General features: G+C 33.8%; 4 protein-coding genes and 1 long non-coding RNA gene across 7 annotated transcripts in view; 2 read left to right on the top strand and 3 right to left on the bottom strand.

The window, feature by feature from the left end:
- Window positions 1-4,742, bottom strand: part of LOC654860 (phosphatidylinositol-binding clathrin assembly protein LAP) — a 40,059-nt gene extending 35,317 nt beyond the window's left edge. For 2 of the 3 annotated variants that reach the window (XM_008192932.3, XM_961276.5), the window contains exon 1: window positions 4,438-4,739. In XM_008192932.3, the coding sequence (XP_008191154.1) occupies window positions 4,438-4,579 (142 nt within the window). In that variant the 5' untranslated portion in view covers window positions 4,580-4,739. Of the gene's footprint in view, window positions 1-4,437 lie in introns of all 3 variants that reach the window. The other variant, XM_015978168.2, reaches the window with a different exon arrangement.
- LOC135265611 (uncharacterized) lies at window positions 3,899-4,972 on the top strand. The gene is made up of 2 exons (XR_010333333.1): window positions 3,899-4,151; window positions 4,205-4,972. It is a non-coding gene; the product is annotated as an uncharacterized LOC135265611 (long non-coding RNA).
- A 4,172-nt stretch (window positions 4,973-9,144) lies between these two features.
- Window positions 9,145-14,251, top strand: ArgRS-m (Arginyl-tRNA synthetase, mitochondrial). Its single transcript, XM_015978151.2, has 5 exons — window positions 9,145-9,308; window positions 9,393-10,551; window positions 13,621-13,745; window positions 13,801-14,024; window positions 14,072-14,251. Exons 1-5 carry the CDS (start codon window positions 9,273-9,275, stop codon window positions 14,220-14,222), a joined length of 1,695 nt encoding a protein of 564 aa, XP_015833637.2. The 5' UTR covers window positions 9,145-9,272; the 3' UTR covers window positions 14,223-14,251.
- The window catches only part of mRpS9 (mitochondrial ribosomal protein S9), a 23,467-nt gene continuing 16,475 nt past the window's right edge, over window positions 14,207-21,198 (bottom strand). The window contains exons 6-7 of the mRNA XM_008192933.3: window positions 14,392-14,554; window positions 14,207-14,343 (exon numbers count right to left, since the gene is read on the bottom strand). Of these exons, the coding sequence (XP_008191155.2) occupies window positions 14,252-14,343; window positions 14,392-14,554 (255 nt within the window). The 3' untranslated portion in view covers window positions 14,207-14,251. The remainder of the gene's footprint in view (window positions 14,344-14,391; window positions 14,555-21,198) is intronic.
- wtrw (water witch) overlaps window positions 17,227-21,198 on the bottom strand; it is a 10,536-nt gene continuing 6,564 nt past the window's right edge. The window contains exon 2 of the mRNA XM_961536.4: window positions 17,227-20,488. Within this exon, the coding sequence (XP_966629.2) occupies window positions 17,539-20,484 (2,946 nt within the window). The 5' untranslated portion in view covers window positions 20,485-20,488 and the 3' untranslated portion in view covers window positions 17,227-17,538. The remainder of the gene's footprint in view (window positions 20,489-21,198) is intronic.

Below are 21,198 nucleotides of genomic sequence, written 5' to 3'. Positions count from 1 at the left end.
TTCATTGCAAAAAATTTGAATACAATTACAATAAAACTGTAAAGGTTACCAAACCTGCTATTTTTTGACCCCCATTTATAAAAAATAATGAGTTGTGAAGATTATTTCTCTCTAATTATGGTAGTTTTTAAATAAAATGTGTCTTTTTGAAAAAAGGTTCAAATGATTTCTGCCCTCTGAATATAAAGTAAGGTTTTACTTAGTACCTACTTACCTAACTTAATTTTTTAATATAATTAAAATATGTCAAAGATGAAGTAAACTATTGCCAGAATGACATTTAATAGTATTATAAATCAAAATAGAGGTGATCTTCACTCATGGCCAACTAGTTTACACAGTTGACATTTTGGGCTACAGAAGTGCATAAAGCTTTTTTACACCAATTATGAAAGCTTTCGGCAATTTTGTCATCTTAATTAGACTTAGTTGCGAGTTTAAAAACAAAACAAATTAGTTACAATACTTTTCCGTTGATGGAAAGATCTATGGATACTTTGATCAATGATCACTGTTCCCTAGAGAGGTTTCAACACAAAAAATATTGTTAATCTTTAAAATTAAAGCAAAAAAAACGTGACTGTTGACCACTATCGTAAAAATGCTGCTTCTTAAAATGGTCTTGATTAAATTACTGACATCTATTACTCGTGGGTACTTTTCATTATTTTTTATTTGTTGAAGCTAATGAAGTAATGAGGTAAGGACAATACGATAAAAATTTCAAATCCCATAGTCCCGCCACTTTTTGCAAATTGGAAAAACATTATAGCCAATAAGTCCGTTTTTAAAGTGTTAATTAATAATCGTTTTTACTTTGTATTTTAGTAAATATTTATTGGTGTAATTACTGGATTTGTTTTTGGTTATTTAAGATAACGAACATTTGAAAAAGTTTTCGCAATAACTCTCCTCTGATAAATACAAATACACTGAAATATCTATTAGCGAACACCTCCGATAAGCGGACCCCTTTGACAAACAGTTTTATTGGCCCTGTTGTGAACTTATTTTTAATTGTATCGGTTCTCTTTTAAGCGGACGCTCCAATAAATGGACGCGGACAATGCAATTTGGATCCTTGGAAACATAATCTCTCCTTTAAGCGGACAGCATGTCATAGACGCGTGTATTACGAATATTAATAGTTATTATTACGACAATTCGTCAGAAAATTCGAGGAATCTCATAAGTGGGATAAACTGATTCAGATTAGACTTCAAAAAAGGTTTTAAAGTTATGTGTATTATTTATTGCACTAGTTCTTTTCTTATTTGCACTAAGTGTTAGGGTGTCTATATGCATTCGTTAGTACATCATTTCATTCTTTATACACCGTGATCGTAACAGATAAAACTAAAAAAAAACGTTGTTAACATTAAAGAAACAAATTATAAAACCTGTGTTAGTTTACCCAAAACAAACTGAGTGGACGAAATGTTAGCAAAAAAAAACAGGAAAAACCCAAGCAGCAAATATGGTTAAAAATGAAGATGAATTGGCATGGAAAAAAACGTGAAGTTTTTTGAGAATGAAATGACTGAAAATATTTATCAATTAACTTATAATTGGTTTATAAAAAGCGCATAATGAAAATATTCTTCTTTCTAGATTAATTGTCGGGATGAAAATGAGTTGTCGAAGATATTGAGAAATCAAATCTGAAGGATAAAAGTTTTAGGTACAGTTACGATCAAAAAGAATGACACTCCTACCAACCGAGCCGGCCAACAAAAGTCCGACTAAAATCTTTTAGGTCATAAATTTCAATAAACAGGTTGGTTTACAAACTGTTCAGCTAGTTTATAAACCAGCCAAACGTACACATTAACCATATCATATCAAAAAGATTTGTCATTCTTTTTCGTAACTGTACATTTTTGGTGAATTTGAGATTTGTTGCTGCACAAGATTAGTAAACTTAGTAAATTTTGAAAAAAAAACTTTTTTCTCTAAGAAATAGTTGATAAGTATTGTTCTACGAAATAGAATCATGCTACTACCTCATTAATAAATTCATTTTAGTTTGTTTCTACTATGTACAGGACCCCTCCATTAACCGGACAAAAAGCATGACACCTTCGGAGTCCGCTTATAGGAGATTTCACTGTATTCTTTCGTTCATAAATAATTATTAATGGGCTTAACATTGTAACACTTCGAAACGTAAAATACAAGGTGTATCGGAAATAGGTGTGTTAATTTTAACAGGTAACAAAGTTGAACAAAACATTTTTTCTATTTTCAATTTTTCAAAGTTTCACAATTTTTTTTTTATTTGGAAAAGAAAACATTAAAACGTGTACCCACCTATAAAAACAAAAATTAAAGTAACGAACTATTTTCGTTGTGATAGAAACGAACAATTTAAACAATCCAAAATATCAATGAAAATTGTTGCTATGAAAATAAAAATAATACAAACTAATTCAACACTAACCGGCTTGTTTGAACAAAAGGGAGAAAAACTGTTAAAATGATAAAAAGTAATTTTACAAAATGCTATACAGTGTGGAATTTTTAAGTGGAATAAAATTTATAACTTTGATTTAGGCGATTTTACTAAAAATTCCCAAAACAGGTCAATTTTTAGTTTTCCCTGCCTACTATTTGGTGCATCTGATTTTTGTTTATCTGTTGTCAGAAATGCTCAGCCACCTTTAACTTTTTTTTTTTCAAATGTAATGATATGTCAAGTGACATCTCGTATGAAAGCCCTTTTCGAAAGCATTACAACGCACTACTTGATTTTTGAATTTTTGCAAAGCCTACTTGATAAAAAAAATAAAACCAATTTTATAAGTTGAACATTATTTAATGCAACAATTGTTGAAAATGGGCACCGTTCCTCTCCTGGGAAATAAAGGATAGTAACATGAATTTCTAACATTTTGCAACACTTTTAGTGTAATTTGCCTAATTTGAATCTATAAAAATTGGTTTTCATTTTTTTACCGCGTAGGCCTTGAAAATATTCAGAAAACAAAGAGTGCGCTGTATTCCTTGCAAAGTGTTCTTTCACATGAAGTGACACTAGACATACCGTTACAATTAAAAAAAATGTTAAGGTGGCTGGGCATTTTTGAAAACATAAGCAAGCAAAAACTGCATGCACCAAATGATGTGCAAAAAAAATCAAAAATCGACCTGTTTCAGGATTTTTCACAAAAATCGCTTATATCCAAGTTACAAATTTTATTTTAGTCAAAAGTTTCACAGAGTTTTAATTTTTTATCACTTAAGCATTGACAATATTTAGAAAACAAATAGTGCGTTGTACTGCTTTCAAAGTGCTCTTTTATATGAGGTGTCACACGACATACCGTCACATTTAAAAAAAAAGTTGGAGGTGGCTGTGCAGTTTTGACAGCAGATAAACAAAAAACATATCCACCAAATAATCGGCAAGAAAAAACAAAAAGCGACCTGTTTCTGGAATTTTTACAAAAATTGTCTATATCCAAGTTATGAATTTTATTCAAGTTAAAAATTCCACACTGTATAAAAAAATTGTTGTACTTGATTAACACACGTATTTCTGCTACACCCTGTATAAAACATTTTAAAGTAAAAATTAACTTGTTTTTGAATTTTACGATCCAGTTTAAAATTTGAAGGTTGTATAAATAAAACACTCGAACTGTTCATGTTTAGGTGCATTTAATATTTAATCACCAAAAAAGAACTGAAATTATTAAAAAAAGCTAACCATTTGAAATTTCACGTGAATTTTATAATATGTTGACATAATATAAGGTTATTATTAAACGGTAATACTTTATTTTACCGATAAAAATAAAACTAGTTGAATTTTGAAATGTTTATCAGATAGATAATAAATTTGTTGAATCAAATTCTACAATGTTTACTTCTTAATTAATTTCTAGCACCTATTATAATGAATGTAAGAAAGGAGAGGAAACAGTTTTTGATACATTTTCTAGATAAGACTGAAGGTACTCGTACAATAGAGACATTTTCATTATTTCAGTTCAGACAGTAGAGGGATACTAGGTACACTTTTCTCACAACAGAAAAACGACAGCTGCCATGATATTTGTATCAAAGAAATAGGTTAAACTTTTTGTTATTGATAGAATTTTTGTCGTAAAGATAAGAATCAGCTATCATTTATAGGCATTATCAATCATGTGACATTTTTAGTCCCCACAATATCGTAAACAATTAAAATCAATTTTTGTAGTCCTTTGGCCAGTCCTAGGAGTCGATAATTAATTAAAGAACCACCGAAGCACAATATAACAGTATTTTAAGACCCAGCCTAGGTTCCTCCGAGTCCGGCACAAGAACCACATTCCAAAGAGCAGGTAAATAATTTCCACTCCTACAGGTGCCTAATAATATCTTATCACTCTCTCCGACGGTTCGCTCCAAGTGCAGCAAACCGATCGTCAATTAACCCCCCGAAGCACTTACAATCTAAATGTTTCTTTTTGGGGCCAATCATCTCTTCGGTCGTGGCTTTACAAACGGACTTGGCTAATCCCTGACCGGCTAGACTGTGCTTAGCGGCCAGAAGTCGGTCGTTTATAGTCTGACCAGCCATTCTTCCCGTCATATTGCACTTTTTTCACTTTGTCGACTCCAACATAAAGCACTTTACACTTGCACTTTAACGAGTCACACACCGCAGGTCTTTGGACGCACCTTTGCCACTTTCTGGACTACGACGGGCCGCGGACTGTCACTTTACGGATTGCGTCAAACTTGAAGGCAGTGGGCGACGTTGCCACATTACCTAGCAACGCGACCGCCAATAGGAAACGGCGACGACACTCGCCGGTTGTCGGCGCAAATTTTGAATTTTTTACCCGATATTTGAATCGGAATATAATTTATTTCTCATTAAGCCAAGTGTAATTAAAAAGGTGTTATGTAATCGCATTTCGAAACTTGGGTCATCAAAAAATATTTATCAGTGAAGATGAATAAATCAATTTATTAAATTAAATCAACTTTGTCACTTTAAACATTGCTTTGACCACTTATTTTTTATGTTATTTTTTGATAAAAACAGAGGTGAAGTGTCTGCCCTCCCAAAAAGAGTAAACACAATTATTTTTTGTTTAATAATAATCATCAGACTAATTAAAAAAGTGTTTATCGTTAATTGTGTAATGCGGCTGAATACAAAAAATGTAACAATCTCAATGAGAGTAATAAGATAAAAACTCTGATTCAAAGTTGTGAGTGTCCATGACCTTATGAGAAATCAAGAAAAGTAACACCATTAAAAGTGATATTAAAAAAATCCATTTAATTATGTTGACTTTATTCACTAAATTTGTCACTAAAATTGTTAACAAAACGAATTTTTGCCAAATAGCTCTAAATATGTTAGGATTTGCAATTAAGTTGTAACAAAAAAAATTTTTGCTTCTTCGCATCGAATGATAAAAAAATTAACAATTTTTTGCTCGCATACACTCGTTGCATAACGACAGCCCTCGAACTTTAAGCGTTTTCGCATGTGTTATTATTTTTTTTGTTGGATCTTTTTAATTTAAAACACGTTGCTATGGAAAGCGTGTTTTAAAATAGTGAAAATACGTTGCTATCAAAAACTTGATTAATAAGTCTGTTAGACCTTAAAACCAATTTTTTTTGTTTTTATTTTTGTACCGGTAATCCTTGAACTGATTTGAAATCAAAAGGGATCTGTAAGAAGCGAAAAGGGCATACTAATGGACAGAAAAAAAATAGTATGCCATTAAAAAATTTATCATTATGACGTTACACTCTTTGAGTCGCTGTATGTATAACTGAAAAATATTTTCTTTAAATACACCCTACTGACTACTGAATTATTGCACATCCAATCTTTGACTAGCCTCTTATTGGGAGAATCCTTCAATAAGTGCCACCATTTGGCCATTTTCGTTTCAGACAAATGACGATGTTCTCTATATTCATTCAGAAAGTGCATTTTTTGCAAATATTTGGTATTTTTTGTGTAAAATACCAAAAAATAAAATTGATACCTGTAAGATTTTTTGAATTTAATTTAATTTCTTTTAAATGTTTAGTATTAGTAAGTAGAATTCAGAAAAAAATAAAAAATACTAATAAACATAAATCTATCTTCTCTAAGAAATAGGTAAGTTTATACAATATAAAAATATTGAATTATCCCTTAATTTTGCGGTAAAACGTAAATAACGTCTATCAAATGGTATCATAAGTAATAATTGAGCTACAGAAGACGGCACACCCTGTGTTAAGCACATCATCAGTCAGCTTATCATGTATTTTTGAAATATGAAGAAATTTAACAATAACATTTTTTTCTCAAATGACAACATAGTATAAAAATTAAATGACTTTCGACAAAAACTAAATTTAACTGAGGTGGTTGTAATTCGCTGTTTGTGTATTGACCAAAAATATTTGTTCTGTGGTAGGTTGCTATTCAGAAAAATTAAACTCAAAATTGAACTCAAAAACGAAAAAAATATAATTTTCTTTTTTTTGAAAACAATCACATTTTTACAGTACCGCCTAAAAACTAGGATAAATACCTAACTTTAATTCTGAAATTTCCGTATGTCCACACGACTGTTGTTTACTTGAATAATACAAATTTTTATTTAATTTGTGAAAAAAACTAATCGATAAATGTACAGTATACTATACTATAATATAGTAAAAAAAATTTCTCTTATAGGTAGTAATAATGTGTACTACGAGTAGACGTAGTACACCTTTATTCTACAAGTGGTTACTGTGGTACATTATTTCATTTAATTATGGTCTGTTTTTTTATAAACAATTGTCAGTGTGAAAATCGGATATAAAAGTAGTTCATATAACTTTAAAAAGGAAAATTGGGAAATTATATTTTCATTACGTACCCGGATTTGGGGTGAGCAATACACCTAGTTATATAAATTTCTTCATTTAAAGCCATACAACAAAAAATCCTATAGAATAAAGTAGCCATTTGGTGATTTTTTATTCTATTACTGATATTTTTATTCTATCGGTGAAAAAATTTAACAAAAATTACTCGATGTACCTATAACAGCATATTTTTGTTTTTAATAAGTTATGCTTAATAAATAGGTAGTAACCTATCTTCAAACACTTTTTCTTCACAAAGACTGCAATGACAGGATGATTACCACCTCAACTGAATTAATTTTTTGTCAAAAAAAGTTCATATTGGAATAATTAGAACTTGAGTTAGGTATGACAAAATTTCTGCGGTATTTGGTATTTTAAATAAAAAAAAACGCCGACCGGTGGTTGTAGCTATATTACTATTTATATCATAACGCTGCGACCAATGAGTTAATTCAGATTTTCGGCAGCTTTTTCATACGTGAGCAGATAAAGCCGCCGGGCGGCGGTCTTTTTAGTATTAACTAAGAGTACCGCCGGCGGTCGTTTAGCCAGTGTCTTTAAAAAAACAGAGTTAGGGCCGGTTTACTGAAAGCGAAATTAAGATTGAACCAATTAAACAAATTTGATAAATGTTCTGTTCGCGTTAATCACATTTAACAACGAATTCAAATTTAGTGAAGCTATTTTTAAACCGGCCCTTTGAGTTATTATTTAGAAAATAAAATTTAAAAATTAAAAATTGGGTGTCTTATTTCTATACAGGGTGCTCAAAAACTGGCGCACCAACTCAGTGGTACGTTATTGAGAAGCAAGTGCAGATTACGGGAAAAATGTTGAAAAAATTCCTAAAGTTATATTTTAAAAAATCTGGAGCTACAAACTTATTGTGTTAACTTCTTTAGTTTTCATTATTTTTTTATATTTTTATGTTTCATACCAGGTAATCGTGCCATAACAAAACGATGAATAATTATTTTAAAATTTACTATCAGATTTTAGCAGTTTTTTTAAATTAAAAAAATTAAAATTCATCTAAAAAATCACAATGTGTAGATGTGCCAACACTGGGAATTATTTCCTAGGAAACCGTTTCAAAAATAATTTATTTTTATTGTTGCTCAAATTCTATTGCGATCTTGACTATTAAACAACGTTGCCACATATCATTTACCTAAAATTAGTTATTTATCAATAACTTTAATACAAAGAATTTTTTTACTATTTTTACCATTATATGTAACCACTTCTCTACCACACACCATTGAGTTGGTGCGCGAGTTTTTGAGCACGCTGTATAGTGTATTGTTCAAAGAAGTTAAACATAAATTTCAAAACTACCTATAAGAAGACAATTTACGAAATTTTATACAGGGTGTTATGGAATGGCTTAGCAATATTTTGTATGTTAATTTGCCATAATCAGACAAGTTAAAAACCCTTGTTTCATTTTCCCAAAAAGTCCGTACTTTTATTATACACCCTATATAATGTAATAATAAACTATTAGAATAATTTTTTGTTACTACCCCATGTAATTAATATTTTATTTTTTCCAGTGCATCTACTGATTGTTATACCAATGAACTGAATACAGAAACAGAAGATGCAAACTGAGTAGGAAATAATAACAATATGTGAAAAAAAATCAATTCGAAACTCCACAGAAACATTAATTTATATTCTTAGGACCGGTTTATATAAGCGTAGTTAATTTAATTTGCAATTAAATGCGTAATTAACTAATCACGTGACCAAACTGAATAAATGTGATTGGTCCATTCGCGTTGTTAACTTTTAACAACGAATTAAATTTTAACAAAGCTTTCTTCTTATAATTTAACCTTTTTGGCTTACTGAGAAAATAATAAGTGCAATATTTTATAAACAGGGTACTAAAGCCTGAAATGGGACTGTTATTTCCAACTTTGTAATAATTTTTGGGGTTTTTTAATTGTAAGCTTTACTGTGTATACACTTGGTAACCATAAAATTTTGTTACTGGTGGAAGCAAATTCGTAACTGCTGCTGTGGGGCTAGTGGTTCTGGAACGCACATGCTCTTAAAATATATCCTGGACTAGTTCAGGATTACTCCTAAAAATCCTCCGCGAACAGTCTCGATAATAATTTTAACATCTCTGTATCAACATAATTAAATTAATAGCACAGAAAATATAATAAAAATCAATTTTGTTGTTTACTAAATTAGATGTTCAGAATACAGAAATTTTGAAATAAAAAATTCCTTTCTCTTTTCACTAAAATGTTTCACCTATCGATTATACAACCATTTATTCAAGCTTGTCGCTATGTTGACACAAGTTGCCATTATCATAACCTCAAAATCCGTAATTTCATAATTTTCGGCTTTATGTAAGTAAATTCTAGTGTAAAAACGTGTGAAAAGGAATGTCAACAAAATTAAAACTGTATCTAGGCCGAAAGGTAAGTTTTGAGTTAAGTTTTGCCCAACTCCAATCCTAACCTCATCTTTTAAATGAGAAATGCAAACTTAATTTAAATTTCCAGGTGATTGATTCACTCAGTAAGTCAACGAAATTTACGCCCATTGAACTCCTTCCCCTTATTCATGTCGGAAACACCACTTTGAATAACACTTTTGAGTTACACTTGCCTCTGAGCACCCTTGAAGACCATTTTGGCGTCCCCAATGTCAACGAAATCCTTAAAATCCGCCCCGATGATATAATTAAAAACATTGAAACAAAGAAAGACCGCGCAAATCGAAAAATTAGCTTCGAAATAGACCGCACAATTTTTATCCAAGATGTGATTGAAAACAGCCCCAACCCTGACTTAAACCTAAAACCTAGAAACATAGTCGTTGAATTTAGTTCTCCAAACATTGCTAAACCGTTCCACATGGGACATTTGCGCTCAACCATAATCGGCAATTTTATTGGCAATTTAAATTCATTTCTGAACAATAAAGTCACAAAACTCAACTATTTGGGTGACTGGGGAACACAGTTTGGGTTTATTAAAGTGGGGGTTGACGAGCTTCAACACACACAGGAAGCGATCAAAAATAATCCGCTCAAACTTTTATACGAGTCCTATGTGCACGCAAATAAACTTGCAGAAAAAGATCCCACAGTTGCAGACAGGGCGAGACAGGAGTTCAATAAACTGGAAAAAGGGGCACCCGAGGGGTTGGAGTATTGGAATGAATACATGCAATATAGTCAAAATGAATTAGAGGCGACTTACAAGAGATTAGGGGTTGTTTTTGATGAGTACAATTTTGAGTCGAATTATAGTGCCAAAGATATTCAAAATGTGATAGATATTTTAAGTAGTAAGCACATTGTACAGAAGGAAGGCGACGGAAAGTTGAGTGTTGATGTAAATAAACGGAAAGTTTCAATAATGAAGAGTGATGGATCCACTTTGTATTTAACGAGAGATATAGCGGCCGCCATAGATAGGTATAATAGATACAGCTTTGATAAAATGCTTTACATCGTGGATAATAGTCAAAGCGACCATTTCAACAATCTTAAAGCGATTTTACACAAAATGAGCCTTCCTTGGGCCCATAAGTTACAACACGTGAAATTTGGGAGAATTCGAGGCATGAGTACGAGAAAAGGAACAGCAGTCTTTCTGAGAGATATTCTTGATGAATGTCGGGAGTTAATGATAAAGAAACAGGTGGAGTCCCCAAGTAAGAAAATTATTTTTGAGGCGGATTCAACAAATTATTTTTTTCTGTAGCAGATGTTATTGAAATTAACACTGGTCTGCAAAAAATAACTTTTTCCCCTCCTTTTTATTATTATGCGTGATTATTATTTTAATGCTTCTGAATCTATAAATCCGTACCTTGAGAGCGAAAACAGCCTAAGTGCAAAATGTTTAATATTCAGAAATAATTTAAAACATTAATTCTCAGCTGGTTAACAAAGAGATATTTAATTTTATTCGATTTTAATTAATAAAAGGTACTGAAAATAACTAAAATAAATTAAATTTAAAAACCTGACACACCAAACGTTTATTTGAAACACGACGCGTTTCTGCCACAAAGTGGTTATCCTCAGGAGAATATAAACTGTTTTATTATTGTGTCAAAAAATTCAAAGTAAAAACCAAAGTTTATTAAATGTTTAAGCCCAAAATACGTATTATACGAAATGTTCTTACGGTAAATAAAAAAAATACAAAAATCTGAAAATATCAAAGATAAGTTTCTGTAAAATGTTTATTCCTAAAAAATGGTTAATCAAAATAAAATAGAAGCAAAATAATTTAACCGACAAATTTCAGTGCTAAAATGTTCAAAAACAAAAAGTGAGTAACAGGTTCACAGAAGCAAGAGGAGCGTCCAACATCCCTAATCTAATAATACATATCTTTATAAATAAAACTTTTCAGTAAATTTTAAGTTCAAAACAAAATTGTTGCTATCACAAATGTACCATTAACTATTATTACAATATAATAATAGGACCTAAAAAAAATTGTTCAATTTTAGTTTTGCATGCGTACGTTTTCGTTATGATTTTAAACATTTTATTAAAAGGAATTTTTAACTATTTTTTTTGAAATTATTTTCATTGAATAAGTACACATCAAAAGTGGGATTTTTACAATTTCTAATAAAATTAGCCCAGTCGTTACAAGTGAAAAAAAAAAATTATTTTTCAGTGCTGAATGATCACTATGTTTTATAAATAATTTGGACTTAATACATTGTCGCACGAACATTATGCTGGACTTGTAAAATTTCAACATCTGTAATTTTTGCAAATAATGCCGTTCGCAAGATTCTATGCATTAGTTCAAGTAGAAAGTGTGTTAAATTTTCACATTTATTTTTTATTTATTTTTAAAAAAGTGGACTTGGGTGTTGTCGTTCTAAGGTTCAGAAATATAATAACAAAAACTATGTACGAATATCACATATAAATCGTTGATTTTACTTATAACTGTAAATGTAAATTTAATGATTGCAACAATAATTTACAACAAACGTTATAATTCGTTCCAATAAAAATCGTTTAACTAGTTGCATATTAATAGCATTTTTCTTTGTGCGAGTAGTTTTTTCCTTTTCACATTGAAGTTTCAACCAACAACGCTGTCATTGCTTCTGACGACCTTCTGGCTATTTGTTATTGTATTGTCTCTCATTTATGTCTAATATTTGATAAAACATTTTTTTATGTTTACCGATATTGCGCTAAGATTTTCGGAAAAGAAATCTAAGTGGGAGTAACAAAATGAATGTTTGAAAGGATATATTTCAGTCCCTTATAAAAAATAAGAAATCAAATTTTTTTCATCATTTATTTTGAAAATACAAGGCCAAATTAATTTTTTTAATGGCACGAAGGGCCAAATTTAATAATTTTTAATTTAATAATTTTGTGAATTAAGTGATGTAACATAATACCCACCATTACTTTTGTTAAAAGGTAAAAAAATAAAAATTCAAAAATTTTCTGGAATAGTAAAAAAACTAAGTTATGGTAGCGCTCAGCTCCGTTTGCGTGTGCGTCATCTGACATATCTGTCACTACGTTTACATAGCAGGGGCATAGCGGTGACAAACTATCAAATATTTTTTGAGGTTACGAAGTGTTTAAATTATGAGTTGTTACAAAAAATACAGATTCACAAAACAAGAACTAATAAATGCAGAATCAAAAACCTAACGAAACGCAAATCACAAAACACAATAAACGAACAGAAAATACTTGCGATTAACACCGATAACACTTTCGACAACCATGCGACGACGTCTATAATTTACTGTCAATGTCAGTTTGACAAATTCGTGACACTTAACGGTGTTGTCGAAGTGCACATGTAAATTAATGTTCAAGGATACCACCCTTAGATACCCCTTAGCTGTTTAAATTTGCATTGTTTTTGATATTTTTTTACAGCTTTGTGTTGGTAATGAAAAAATGAAATTGATGACGCACACGCAAATCGAGCTGACCGCCACTATAGCTTTGAAAATACTGTTATTAGCGATATCTGTCACTTGTATATTAGCCAAAAATTAAACTTGGGTACAATAATTAGTTTAATAATGATACATTTAAGTAAAAGTGCGCGAAAAAAATCTCATGTTAGTTTATCATGGAGACAGAAAGCCAAGAAGTTAGTGGAAATCAGTTTGAACATCGTTTGTAGCATAAAAATCAAGTATTCCGTGTTTAAAATTTCTTTTTTTTTTCATTTAAAAGTGTTATTTTAACAATTATTTTTAACTTTTACTTACTTTTTGGTTAATGAGCTAACGATAGATAAAGACAACATTTCCAAGGCTAATAAGATTTTACATTTTTCAAAATTTTGGATTTTTCTTTAAGTTTCGATTAAATTAAGGTATATGCATGTGTTATACCATAGAACTTAGAAAAAAATGCCCTTCTCAAAAATAACGAATTTGACCCTTGTTGCTATTTAAAAAAAATCAAGTTAGCCTTGTACCCGAAGAACAAATGGAGATAGAAATTTAATAAACATCAGAAACGATAGAATATTTATACTCTTAAGCATACACCAAATTTCAATAAGTTTTGATGAATAGTTTTTATAATATTTAATTGTTTATAATATTAAGTAATATTTAATTTTTAGCGACCCTTTAGATTCAGCACGTTTAAATCTACATATGCTACTAATTCTGCAGACCAGTGTAATTGATTAATTAGTTTTTTACATGTGGAGTTAACTTACTTGGGCTGCGCCGAATTAACAGTTTTCGTTCCTATTTTAGACACGCGAGTCCCTATTGAGGACAGTGCCGTATCAGACATACTTGGCGTTTCTTGCGTTATAGTCAACGACTTGAAGCAACGGAGACAAAAGGATTACGAGTTCACCTGGGACAGTGTTTTACAAGTAAAATAGAGGAATTATTTTTGTCATGGCCAGTTGAGAAACCAAATTATTTCAGGTCCAAGGCGACACGGGTGTTAAATTACAATACACCCACTGCCGCCTCTATAGTCTCGAACGCAATTCTGGTGCAACACGTCCCAAAAAAGTAATTCCCGAAGTACTAAAAGAGCCAGAAGCCACTGCCTTAGTTCGAGAAATAGCCCGGTTTCATGAGATTTTAAACCGGTCTAATGAACAGCTCGAAGCTTGCATACTTGTAACTTACCTTTTCCGCCTGTGGTACATACTGACAATATTTTTTCTACTTTGTTAAAACTGTGTTCTAGTAATCAAATCAACAAAGCACTGAAAGTGTTACCAGTCAAGAACACGGACCCCGAAATCGCCTCACAGAGGCTACTTCTGTTCATAACAGCGCGACAGGTCCTAGGAAAGGGAATGAGCATACTAGGATTACATCCTTTAGACGAAATGTAATTTACTTTATTAAACTGATTGTGATACAACTAACGTTTCTTCCAAGTGAATTTCCTTCTTGCTCCTTGCTGTCCTGGCTTCTTCCTCTCTTTCGTGCGGTAGTCTCTTGTCAGCAAACCAGCTAAAAAATTGCATGAAAAAAATGGACCGAGAGATTGAATCGACAAACCTAATCGCATCTTTTCGATCATGTCTTGATCGACAAAACTTCTCAGACCCCAGGCTATGCCCCAACGGATCGCGCCAGCTTGACTTGAAGGACCGCCACCTTCCACTTCCGCCTCAATGTCCACTTTATTCAACATGTTCGAAAACAAGAGAGGGAACAATACCTAAAATCATGTTCATTATGTAATGGTGCCCTCTAGATGCCAGATTTGAAACGTCTGCTGCAAAGATTTTTCTGTGTGTTTTTATTCTTTGGTTGAGAAGTAATCTATTTAGGATTGCGAAGGATATGATACGATCAAGAGTCAAAAAAAATACGTCAAGGCATCAACTTCTTTAGCAAAACAGAAATTTTATTACATACAGGGTGTCCCAACGAAAAAGCTTCATAAGTTGTTTATTATTAGATATATTGACTTCTTTTTTTTTAGATTATAGCTGCGTTTCTGCTGCATATTTTAAATATATTAGGTGTGTCAAAAGTCGCGAATAGGCTCTTAAGAGCAGATAGATAGAGCTATACAGGTGATTCTTTTGGGGCCTACATTAGAAACTTTTAATATATCTAGAGCATTAAATTTTTTATACGATCCAAATCGACCATTCTGAGTACAACTAACCTATTTTCAAAATGGCTAAGCTTCCGGAACTATAAAAAATTGTCGCCGAGTTTGAAATTTTAAATAGCACAAAAACATATTTGTATTCACCTGAGTAAAATTTACCCAAGTTGTTGGTACTAATCTATTATAGTTTTTGACGTCATTTTTTTTGTAAAAATTTTCATTTGCAAGGGTTTATCTAAGATGTCTAAGCCCTTGAACGCTTTGCGATAAGTGAATTTTTTTGCATTCGATAATCGAAGGTTTAAAGAGTTTTTTAGAATTTTCAAAATTGTCAACTGTCAAAATTCATGGCTAATATGATTTTTTTCAAAATGGTTATCAAAAAACTGCTATATCTTAGTTTTTTTCAAATGGAACGACCCTATTTTCTTAACGCCAATCGAAAGAACAACTATATTTATGGTGACTTTTATCTGTTAAGTTTTTGAAAAAATTCCAAAAAACGGATTTTACTTCGTAATTTTCAAAGTTAATCAAGTAGACCTTGCAAAATGGCCAACAATTGTCAAACTTCAATCTTTCATTTAGTTTTTAGCTGGTTCATTATCGAATAAGCAGTAAAAATACTATAAATATAATAATAATATGTAAATATAAATATAGTAAATATAAAAATATTATATAAATATAATATATAAAAAAATAAGAATAATAATATAAATATAAAATAATATAAATTTTTTATAACACTGAATTATGTAAAGTAACTTAGACAGTCTGCCCTTGAATTTTGAATTTCTTAAATGAAAATGCTGAACAAATCTAACGTTTCTTTTAATAAATGGCACAATTTCATCGTAATTTTCCAAAGTTTACTTCATTAAAAATGAAAATAATGAGCTAAAATTCAGTTTTTTACGATTAATCAAAAATTGTAAGAGATAGATACAGAAGATGTTAATAAAAGTCTGCATAAAAATTGATGTTCTTTTGATTGCCATTTGAAAAAAAAATCATTTTTTAATAATAACTTTAAAAAAATTATAGTATCCTTGCAATTTGAAAGTTGACAATCCTGAAGATTAAAAAAAAAACTTCGAACCTGAGCTGTTATATTTTAAGTAAACCCCTGCTAATGAAAATGTGTATAAAAAAAATTGATATACATCAAAAACTATGAAAGATAAGTACTAACAACAAGAGTAAATTTTACTCAGTTTTAAGAGGCGAATTCAAAAATGCAATAAAAATAAGCAGTTACTATTTAAAATTTCAAAGTTGGCATCAATTTCTCGTAGTTCCGGTAAATCAGCCATTTTGAAAATAATTTAGTTGAATTCAGAATGATCGATTTGGATTGTATACAAAATCTTAAACCTCTGGCAATATTAGAAGTTAAAGTTTCTAATGTAGGCCTTAAAAGTATCAGCCTGTACAAAGTGCTGCACATTTAAAGAGGTAGTTTTGCTCATTTCAAAAAACCAAAGAAAATGTTTTACCACAGTTCTCTTTAAAAAAAAGTAATAAATCAAGTAAACATTAAAATAAATCATTAAAAACAAAGTTAACATTTCTTCTTTTCCTACAATTCCACTTTAAAATATGTATTTTTTGCAACTTTTACGAGCTGCAGCACCTTTTGAGTAATATTTTTTTAAATTATTTTTTAGTGGTTCGTAAGGCCACTAATATTCACTCTCAAGGGCATGTCAGCGACTTTTGACATATCCGATATATATACAGGCTGTCCCAATATTAAAAAAAACACTAAAATTATATTTTTTCAAATGGAATATTCTACATTTTTTGCATTTTATGATGCTTTTCACCCTAAACTGTTATTTATTGTTAGTTTTTATGTAATAATTATTTTAAAAGAGTGTTTTCGTCAAAAAAAATCAAAATATTACAAAAACTAACCAAAATTGCCCGATACAAAGCATCAGTATTAAATTATGCAACAAAAACGCAGCTATAACCTATAACCTAAAAAAAAGAAAAGGTCAATATCACTAATAGTAATAATAAACAAATGATGGATCTTTTTCGGATCGTTGGGAAAGACTGTATTAACATTCAGGCTCCAGTGATATACATATGATTTTTTCACAGTATTCACCAGAAAATATTGTTTTTCACCATTTAAAATATTCCATGACAGAACGCTATTGTCCTTCTGAGGAAGGAAAGTACGTTTCTGGTCAAGTCGTTGAAAAAAAAATATTTCCCTTCTCGGTTGGGAATGCTGTGAGTTGGGAAGTAAAACGCCATTTAAAAAGATAAGCTACTTCACAAGCCACTTTATTGAAGGTGTAAAATATACTGTTATTGTCAGTAGAAGGCACTTGAAGTATAATACTGTGATACGAAGCATTGTAAAACTAAGTATGACAATACGAGACACTATTTGTATAACAAAATTAATCTCACAACCACTATTTCACTAATATCACACATTGCTTAATGGCAAGATAAAATTTAATCTCTAAAATAAAGAATAACATAAATAACATCTTTTACGTATATTTACTCATATCATTAAATTAAAATCTGATATAAAATACATCACAGTCTGTACATTTCTAACAATTTGAGCTATTCTTCGTATTCACTAAGCCATGCAACAACTGTTCCATAATCTTCTGGTTGTTTTGAAGAGCAATCTTCAACTCCCTAACCTCTTTACTTAAATGTTCAATTTGCTCGGTACTTTTCTCAATTTTACTTTGAAGTAGAGGAAAGGCACTTGGATATTCCAAAATCTCACTATTCTGGTCCATATTATTGTTAATAATTTTCCTAGTAGTAGCGTTACTACCATGTGAGGAAATCGTATGTGCGTAGTGTTTTCTCTTTTTGGCGATTTCATGCGCCGCTTTTAGTATATCCCTCGGGAGGCGTTTCTCCCTCGGATTCAGTGGCTTCACATTCAGGACAACCCTGTACGCCTTCGGGGACACCAAAGCCGTCCAATGCAGCAAATTGAGGAGATATCTCGGCAAATAGCCGTTAAACAGCGCCAACTCCATGTACGAAATCAATTTGGTCTGACGGACCAGCTTGGACAAGCCGGCCGTTTTCTGCAAGCCTTGTATATCGTGGACGGCGATACCCACCAGCAGGTTCATTAAAATAACAGTGACAAACAGGAGGAAGAGGATGTAGGTGACTTGCGCACTTATTTCTAAGAGGAAAGGGGGGTCCTCCGGGTCGTCGTCAACCAGCAGGTCCAGGTTCAGTTCGCCCGTCATCATCACAAGGACGGTGATAAGGCCGATGAAGGGATTGGCGAACGTGGACGAGTCCGGGAAGATCACACAAAAACTTATCGTAAAACCTATCAATAAACACGAGTAGGCTAATAGTAATTTGGCAAATTCTCCTTGTACTCTCGTATACATAGCAACGTAGGAGCCGAACACTGGCAACTGGCCAATCATCAGCATGAGATTGGTCCAACCGAACAACACGGCAAACGCCCCAATGTGGTTCTGCCAAGTGTACGTTCTCCCGGTGTAGATGAAAGAAATAACAAAAACACTAACAACAACAGTCCACTCGATTATATTCTCGGGGTGCGAGAGGTACTGCTTGACAGTGGGATAGCCCGCGATCCCGTACACCTTCCTCAGGATCTCGCAACAGGTGATGCCCACCAGCACGAACCACTGCATTTCGATAACGAACGGATTAGTCCGCAACATGTGGCCCATCATGGACTTCTTCTCGCACAACTCGATCACGTTCTGCGGCTGGGTATCGTTCATGTTTTTACCATGGTTGTAGCAATTGTGGGCCAGAGCCGTCAACACGTAAAGAGACAAACTCAGAACGAAGATGAAACAAAACAACATGCGGGCGATGTAGTACTTGCGGATCTTCTCCCATTTGAGGTAGAGAAACGCGGAGCAGAGCGGGTGCAAGAGAATCTCCTTCTGGCCTTCGTCGACGAACGTATTGAGGAAGCTGATCTCCCGGGGGTGGCAATGCTGGAGGATGCTCCTGAAGTCGAGGCGCAACTCCACCTCGCGGTTGGAGGATTCGGGGTGGTGGTGGAGGGTTATAGCCGAGTCGAGTTTATGGGTGACCATGGCAAGGGACGCTGGGGTTTTGCGCGTGATGATACCAAGCGCCGTCATTCCGAATTTGGATTTGGCCGTCACGTCGGCCCCGTGATAGATCAGGATTTCCACACATTGGGACAGTTCGTTCAAGGCGGCTATGTGTAGAGGGGTGTAACCGTATTGGTCTTTGGTGTTGACATCTGCCCCCCAACTGACCAGAATCTCGATTATGTCGTACGATCTAGCCGCCTTGCAGACAGCAGCATGCAGAGGCGTTCTCTTGTCGAAATCACCGATATTCGGATCGGCGTTGCCCTTCCTCAGGAGCATCTCGACACAATCGTAAGCTTGCGCCCGCGCCGCCAGATGGAGCGGCGTCTGCCCCCGATGGTTCCGTATATTCGCATCAGCCCCCTTGTCCAGAAGTATCTCAACACACTCGACATAGCCACCCTCGGCGGCTAGATGCAACGGCGTTAATTCCTTCTCTTTTGTTTTGGCGTTCACGTTAACACCCTTCGCCTCCAGCATGATTTTAAGACACTGTGGGTGCCCCAAATCGGCCGCGAGATGCACTGGGGACATCCCCGAAAACTCGAACTGCCCCACATCGGCCCCCTCCGCCGTAAACAACCGAACGCACGCGATGGCATTCGCCCTAACCGCACAATGTAGCACACTCTCGTGGCAGTTATTCGGACTGTTGGTCAAAGCCTGGACTTTCGCCCCGTTATTCAACAAAATCATCGCCGTTTCGGGACTGTCCCCGAACGCCGAACAATGCAACGGAGTGTAACACTTGAAAATCGCGTTGACGTCACACCCTTGGGCTAGCAGGAACTGCGTCCCGGGGATGCACCCACTGAACGAGGCCAAATGCAGAGCGCTGAGCCCCTGACTGGGCTCGTAGTAGCGCAGTTGGGCCCCCAGTTTCAGGAGCCCATCCAGCAGCTCCCAGCGTTTCATGAAGGCGGCCCACAAAAACGCGATGTTGATTTCCAGCTTGGTGGCGCCTTGGAACGCTTCGGTGAGGGTGTCCTGAGTGGTTTTTTTGCACTCGATGTCGTCGAGGAGTTGGTGGCGGCCGGAGGCCATCTTCATGTGCTCGAGGAGGTTCATCTTGATCGTGTCGTGGCAGATCTGCACTGTGAGCTCGCTCCGGGAGAACTCCTCGAAGCTTTCGTAGATGTTGGGCGTGTGGTCGGCGGGCGGCGAAGGGCCGCATTCCATGTACTCGAAGTCGTCGGAGGGGAACTCCTCCTCGACGACGATCTCCGGGTCGTCGCGGGGGCGCCGCCACCGGAGGCCCGAGGGGCACGTGTGTGTTTTGTACAACGGGAAGCTCTCCACTTCGGCGTTCACGCTGACGGAGCGGCCCAGTTTGCGGGAGTTGGTGGAGTCTTGGAAACCCATATTGTCCATTTTTAGGGATTTCGTGGTGTGGTTATCTGTGGCGGCAACCATTTACCTGCGGTGACATTCAAGGAAGGTGAGAATTTATTAACGAGATGCTAAACACTTCTGATAATCCGGGCGAGATAAAACTTTCCGGAATTTTATGAGGGCACTTGGGGCTTGTTATCATGGTGAGGGATTTACGGATAATACGTCTCGTGTTGAATGTGGCAAACATTAAGTGTAACGCAAAGAACATTGAGTTGGATGTTGCAATGTTTTAATGAAGGTCGTTGAATTCATTACTATTGTACGGTCAGATTGTTAGTTTAATTTTTAAATCCTTCACTTTAGGATGATTGACTAGTGGATACGCGAACACCAGTTCTGACTCAAGGGGTATTCGTGCAAATTAAATAACAACACGGACTTAGCCTTTTTTTCAATTACGTAAATAAATATCTAGAACTTTTCGGTATTCAATAACATGTTGGTTCTTTCCGAAAATTGACAGAATTTTATTGAATTCCAAAATTTGTCCTTTTTTTTCAAACACGGCGAGTCCTGTTTTATCATAAATAAATTCCCTTTTAACTTAAGTTATTACATATCAGAAAAAAGTACTCCTTTTCTTAATAAAAGTTTTACCATTTTCAATTTCTCCAAAGATTTATTTCGAATACTGAATTTTTATTTACGAGTACAATATTTGTTCTAACCTGCACGTTTCTAAATACAGACTAGAAATGGAAATATAACTGCAACATGATTTAATTATTTTTA

This window comes from Tribolium castaneum, chromosome 1, assembly GCF_031307605.1.
Source record: "Tribolium castaneum strain GA2 chromosome 1, icTriCast1.1, whole genome shotgun sequence".
Classification (NCBI taxonomy): domain Eukaryota; kingdom Metazoa; phylum Arthropoda; class Insecta; order Coleoptera; family Tenebrionidae; genus Tribolium; species Tribolium castaneum.
Note: the sequence above shows the minus strand (reverse complement) of the source record. Positions and strands in the feature narration are given on the sequence as shown.

What these genes read in the sequence shown, in the direction of transcription:
- ArgRS-m (XM_015978151.2), top strand. Translation starts at nt 9,273, where the DNA reads ATGTCAACAAAATTAAAACTGTATCTAGGCCGAAAG. An exon ending in CCTGGGACAGTGTTTTACAA is followed by an intron (nt 13,746 to 13,800) that starts GTAAAATAGAGG and finishes AAATTATTTCAG; the next exon opens with GTCCAAGGCGACACGGGTGT. An exon ending in ACTTACCTTTTCCGCCTGTG is followed by an intron (nt 14,025 to 14,071) that starts GTACATACTGAC and finishes ACTGTGTTCTAG; the next exon opens with TAATCAAATCAACAAAGCAC.